This window comes from Aptenodytes forsteri, unplaced genomic scaffold (genome assembly GCF_000699145.1).
Source record: "Aptenodytes forsteri isolate BGI_AS27 unplaced genomic scaffold, ASM69914v1 Scaffold100, whole genome shotgun sequence".
Lineage (NCBI taxonomy): Eukaryota > Metazoa > Chordata > Aves > Sphenisciformes > Spheniscidae > Aptenodytes > Aptenodytes forsteri.
Genome location: NW_008796216.1, coordinates 3,446,802 through 3,453,746, shown reverse-complemented (window position 1 = coordinate 3,453,746; position 6,945 = coordinate 3,446,802). Strand labels below are relative to the sequence as shown.

General features: G+C 32.7%; 1 protein-coding gene across 1 annotated transcript in view; it reads right to left on the bottom strand.

The window, feature by feature from the left end:
* The window catches only part of CSMD1 (CUB and Sushi multiple domains 1), a 1,345,565-nt gene that overhangs the window by 309,797 nt on the left and 1,028,823 nt on the right, over positions 1 to 6,945 (bottom strand). Inside the window, 2 exon segments of the mRNA XM_019474454.1 lie at positions 2,113 to 2,328; positions 3,767 to 3,883. Coding sequence (XP_019329999.1) covers positions 2,113 to 2,328; positions 3,767 to 3,883 — 333 coding nt within the window.

The window sequence follows — 6,945 nt, the reverse complement described above, 5'->3', positions numbered from 1 at the left end:
TATATATAATATATATATTAAAGTAGTTTCAATGCCTAATTTTTTTGTCTCTTTTATAACTATGCATCAGGAATAATTCAGGTGGAGTCAGAACAAATTAATGGGCAAAAATCAGGGCTGTTAGGTAGAGAGGGGCTACACTGAACTCAGGAAATGTCTGAGCCACACATTCTCTCATCCTCACAGAGTACGCTGGGGAAGGATCACTGTATGTTTGTTCTGTTTTGTGTTTTTTTTTCTTCCTTAGATATTCACTACTGACCACCTGACCACTGTTCAAGAAATGATGTTGAAAAAGATAAACTTTAGTCTAACCCAAAAAGTATGATTTTATATTCTTCAGAATATGATCCAAAAGACCCAAGAGATCACTTAGAAGAGAGACACTTCTGATAACTGATAAGAAGAGCCATTTTCTAAAACATTACCTTGGTGGAAGGTAAGGTCAAATCTACTTAATTAGAGGAAGAAACTTTATTTAGTCAGGGGAAAAACCTAACCCAAAGTTTCTGAATGAGCATTTAAACAGCTGACTTACTGAATAAAATAAAGAAATCCTTCCCTATAGTAACTGCCTTGTGGGAAGGTCCTGAATAGTAGAAGGAATCTATAAACCACAACCACACCAGTTTCTGCTGGCAAAAGTTGTAAGTTTTGAAAACACAAGATCTACTACCTCTGCTCAGCACTATAAAGGCTGAGGTAGACATGGAGATACCCTGTGACAGACCTTTAGGCACCTGGGAATTTTCCTGACAAATTTCTGTGTTAGATGACATTCAAAACAGGTTAAGGCCTTCTCACTAAATACTTCTTACTATGGAGAAAGACATTCTGATTGTGTGAAAATAAGAAAACAAGCCCACCCATTTGTGTCATAAAGTTAATGTACCTGATTATATTTCTCAAAGTATTTATTTAATATAAATTACGGCATATGATGGCTATCTATGTATATATCAGTTGTAGATATGGCATAAACCTTTGCTTGTGTTTCAAAAATTCTGTGATCCACATATTTTGTTACTCTACAATTTATCCCCTTGCATCCATAATGATACTTTGCGCATTTTTCTACAAGTTACCTAGCCCTCTAACATTTTGAGTTATTTATAAATAAACTATCAGAGATTTCATTTAATATTTGTATTTACATTTCAAACTTCTAAAACTGCTGACCTCTGATTTGGTTAGTCCAAAGTGTCTAGAATGAATGTAATTCAGCATTTGATATGAGTAAGTCCAACTTACTCACTATTGGTCTAATCAGTGAGGTGTGTTTTTTTTTCTTTTTTAAATAAGCAAGCTAAACGAGATACATTATTCGTAAATAGCATGGTCATCTGTAAACATTGCCAGATCTCAACAAAATGTATTAATTGTTTTTCAGTTCTTGAAAAATTATGTAAGAGAGTTGGATATATGAGTTCCTTATGTACTTCTTCCACAGAATATCCATGTGCATGAGCATCTCAACTAGCGGTTGATTTATTCATATGTGTATCTGTAAATATTCTACATTCCAGTAATAGAGATAGGCAAAGAAAATTATTGAGAAATGTATTTTATTTATTGTCTAGTTTTAGAAGACTGTAAATAAGAAGCAGTTACTTAAATTTTTCAATTATCTTAAAGAGGAATTTGGAAAAATTATCAGAACTTCTTCATATAACAACAGCTAATAAATCTTTTATTTTATTTTTATATACACATTTTCTATTCCAAAATCAGTCTTCAGTTTAGACTCCTCTATGACTCTGAATTAGCACACTACTGTTTTTTTACAGTTTCTATACTTCCTTTAGTAAAACAGTATCAGTTAGTTTCTTTCTTCTGAAGCAGTACTTTCTATCTTTGTATTTTCTTCCCCCTTAATTTTCCTCCAAACTTCTTTTTCACACAGTTGATGGTTCTCTGAGAACAGGGAAAACTTCTCCTTAAAACAGTCACATCACCAACATCCTTCTCAATCTGTTGGCCACCTTTATAAACCTTAGCAAGTTTTCTATGATAGAGACTATACAATTTCTATTGACTTTTTTTACTGGTGTTTCATAATGTTTCTGCTAACTGAAACAGTTTCTGGATATTTAGCAGAATGGAATTTCTTACCTGAAAATGTTATGTTGAAACCTTCATAAGAAATTGAAAAATCAGATATAAATCGAAGCTGTGCAGTAAAATTTCCAAAGAGGCCAGCTTTAATTGTAGGGGGTAAGACTGAGCCAGTTAACCTGGCTACTGGTTCTGTGAAGCTTCCATCTTCAGTGATGAGCAAATAGTCATGAGAGCTCTCAAGGTGGAAGGTATGAAAAACCAGCTGTACACCTTTAAAAATATTAAAAACGGGGAAAAGAAAAGCATTTAATAGGAAGATTTTCTCTTCCTTTATACACAGGGGACATAGAACGTAAATCTTGCATGATATGGAAAGATTTTTAGAAAAAGTCACACATGGAATCAAAACCCGAAATTCAGAGAATAAAACTTGCAGAAAGCATGTAGGCTCGACCAATGAATATGTGCAGTGTGGATATTTGTTTAGCTCACCATAAATCAATAGCTCCCATAAGAGAATTGATGGGATTCAGTGTTATTTGTATACAACACTCTGAAAATCTAAATTTGTACTGTATAGATTTTATTCAAGGTCCTGTATGTCTCTTTTATTTATAATCTCTACCATGATCTCACTATTAAACTAGGAGACATACTTTAATAATTGGCTAAAATTTTGTATTCATGTTTTATTTTTGCATTTCCTCCAGCACAATTCTGTTTTTTACTCTAAACTTCGGTGAAGTGCCCATACACAAGGACAAAGCTGATACAAGTTTTATGTATGGTCTTCCATATATACAGATTCATATTTTCTGGGACCAGTCCTTTTTTCAAGTCATGACTGTTTTTTTCAGTTGCCAACTTCCAGTCCAGCAATGAATTAAATTTTCAATTACAGTTAGGTTTTCAAATACAATTATTTACTGTGGGGAACAACATTCTTCTTAGAAAGTCTTCTCATATACTTAATATTTAAAATGCCATGAGATTTAAACAAAAATCCAGACCGTAAGAAGATTTTAAACAGTAGAAACTTCCAATATACTTCTTAGACTATCACACATAACAAAGACTTTTCTTGTCATAGAAAGGAGATTGAGGAATATTTTTATTATGCTTTGATTCAGTGGTATGTAACACATCATTAGTACTTCCTAGGCCTTTTTCCTTTGTTCTTTTTCACATTTTCCTAACAGATAAGCTGCCAAGTTTAGCTGTGCATCCAAATGCTACTCTACTGTATATATAAGATAAAGATATATAATTTTTGGCCCTAATGATTTACGTCTGAAATCTAAGGTTACTAATACACAGATCAAATCTGCTTCTTCATGCTTAATAATGGAGAAGAGCTATCAACAAGGTCCCGACAGCTTTCACTGAAAAATTTAGTGCTATTTAACAATTAACTATTATTTTCATATATTTTACCTCTTCTACTTTCTGCCCATTTTTCTAAGAGAGACTAAAACACATTTCCTCTGGTAACTGTTGAAAGAATGTTTCTCTTGCAAAAAAAATCCCACAAACTAGAAATACTGCATTTGAAGATATTTATTTTGGGAAATTAAACTTCTTCCTCAAAAAAATGGCAGAAAACACTGATTTAACTCAATTCATAAAAGGCATTTTATAGTGTTTGTGTGTTCGAGTTTTTTAAACATAGACATTACATATACATATGCAATTCATATTAGATTCTTACCCTTGCCATGTGACACTTCAATAGTCCAAGTGCAGTTTAAAGAGTTTGGATAAAAATCAGGAAAACCTGGAGAAAGAACAGTTCCACTCTTCCCATGAATATATCCACCACATAAAGCTTAACAAGAGAAAAAAAAAGGGGGGGGAAACCAACAGAAGTCATACAGAAGTCCTGGTTTTTATTAAAAAAAAATTTCTAGTTTACTTTTTGAACTACCCTTAAAATTGAAAATAGGGTCAAGTATTAAAATAAAAAGTCAATTCATCCAAAGCCATGACATTCACATTTGACAACAATTTGTTTATTCTTACATTAGTCCTTGAAAGGGATTTTATTTTTCATCTACAGCCTCTCCTGTTAGTTAGTAGAATACAAAAATAAGTAAAACTTTGTTCCAGAATATTGTAAGTATTAATTCCTATTGTAGTAGTATTTAAGAAGATTAATTTTTTTTCTCAACTAACTAAAAAATCAAATATCTTGCAGCTACTTTTCTTGCACTACATATTTAGAAAGGTATATATTTAATACCATTTTTATCAAAGAAAAATATTTAAGAAAAAAATGTATTTTTTTCAAATAATAGAAAAGTTTGTCTCTATTTGATTTCTTCTGTGATGTTCAGGCAAAAAAACAGTGTATTTTACTCTCTTTCAAAGATTTAGATTGTCCTATCATAAGTATTTTATTTGGAACTGAGTATTTTTAAATGTACAAGAACTACGCTGGAAAACATTTTATGCATACTAGCATTTGCTAAACTAGGCTGCTCAAATTTGCATGGCAAATTAATTAAAGTTTAAGATTTGCATGCTGAATTGCTCACTGATCTTATAAATACAGCATGGCTGTGCTTTTCACTCATCTGTTGCTGTCCAGCTTTTTATGTTGTTTTTTTTTTAATTTTAATAAACTAAGTATTTAACAATAAAACAACAAAGCATTAAGATGCTTTTAGTCTTCTTCCTCACATAGAGGGTTATACTTTGCCATAAACTAGATGGCAAATACACATGACAAAATGTTCAATAAACTTGCAGTATGTGTATGTAAATGTATAAATAAAATAGATATATACATACAAATTTGCTGGCATTATAGCTAAAGTTCTTTTTTTAATTTCTTATTAGACTAAGGTGTTTATTAAAATTTTACTATTTTTTGAATTTATGTATTATACATATTTCTAAATAAGTAAAAGGAAAGGAAATGTTTCTAGTCTGGTTTTGCCTATATACACATATATGTATTTCTGCACATAAGCATGAATGAGAATATGCCTGGGTAAAACCACAGTAAATATATGGTTGATAACATTACTTAATAATAAATAACATAATTACAGATATCAGGTTCATAATGCCATAAATGAATGGTACTATACATTCATTCAAAATCCCTCTTATTCTGTAAACATCACAGAAGGAAGAAAAATATTTGACTGTGCAATGTTCCTTAAAGCAGACATTAAATATTTACAAATAATTTACATAGTTTTAAGTTTAAAATTTAAAATATGTAAATGACCTGGTTTTATTTAGCTCTCCCTACAAAATTATTTTCACGCTCCACCTTGAGATTATAGTATTTTAAGAATGACACATTACTTAGAGGGAACTTTAGCCACTGCGTCTCTGTACACAGTTCTTTTTCTTCTTTGTGGGCATGAAACAAAGCAACGTGTTTTTCCCTTAGGGATTTATTCTGCTGATTTAATTTCTGAAGTTGCAATTGTGAGAACATGTGAGGTCTACAGGTGACTGCAAAATGCTCATTTCAACCTCAGTTAAAACTGCCATATTCCAAAAATTCGGATCACAACTTTTTGAGCCTCAAAAGGCAAACACTCTAACACAATGATTACCTAAAAGAATGTAAGTTTTATTTCATCTTTTTAGACTAGTTAATTCAGTGTAGTTGAATATGTGAGGAAAAAAGAAGAAATTGAGTGTAACCCTTGTATGTTGCTTGCCTAGAGGCCCTACTCCAGAAAGGCTTGAAATTTTCTATTATACACTTATGCTGAAAGTGGGTGATGGACCTGGAAAATAAGGACTCTCTTTCAATGAGTGAAAATTAACTAGATATTTCTGTAGTTCAACATTCATATGCAAACAAAAGAGTTGAATATTTGTGGTTTAACTCAAAAATACATTAACAATTTTTAGTACAAAGTAAACTGAAAAAGAATAGGATACTATTCAGAGTTAAGATTCCAACAATAGTTTTCTTCAACCCATTGCAGCAAAGCAAAAAAGCAAAAGGAATCCATAAAACCAACGGAAGAATACTAAAAATGCTTTGCTCATTTTAAAATTACAGCTCATTGGAAGATTTGTGACACTCCAAAGTTCATCGACTGTGCGAAGAACATGCAGTCTAAAATTTGATCACAAAATGCAATTGAAAACAATAGTTTGCTTCTGTCCTTGCGAAGGAGAAACAAGTTGTAATGCTTACAAGGTGAGTGAGTTTCAATGGTAGATTAGTTTGCTTTGTAGCGATTGAGAGCTTTTAACTATATAATAACCTTTTGGTAGCTTATATGTTTTGTGCATGGGTCCAGAAGGCTGTAGTGAGAATTAGAAGCCTGAGTGAGAGTAAGTGCTCAGATTTAACAAAACAGTTTAAAACAGTGTCAGAAACTAAAATACTTTGCTGAATTTAACTCTAAGTTTGCCTTTTGACATTCCACTGTAATCAATTAAAACCTTGGACCTGAAAAGGGAGTCAGAAATTCACTAATGTAAGTAATTCACTAAAGCGAGAGCCTTTGTTGGTATGGGTTTGGGTCTTCTCCCTTCACACATTGATCTTTCATCACTGCCTTAGAACACAGTTATATCTTAACAAGAAAGAAGCCTGATCAAGACAAACATGCTTTTAAAGGTAATCTTTTAGCAACCAGAAGGGAGAAAATAGGAAGTTTTAGCAGGAAGTTTAACGAAAGGAGCTTATGGAGAATTTTCAGAGATGCTGGGTTCTATCCCTATTGAAATAGGGATTGAAATAGCAAAGCCACCGAAGCAAAGGGCTCCGGAGCAGAGGATCACGCCGGGGGACCCTTCCTAAAGTGGCAAAACCACAGCAAAACCTGCAAAGGTAAAAGCACAGGGGATGAGAGAGTGCCCCAGCCCCCTGCCCGGAGCCAGAGGAGTGAGCTCCTGAGGAGCGGCAGC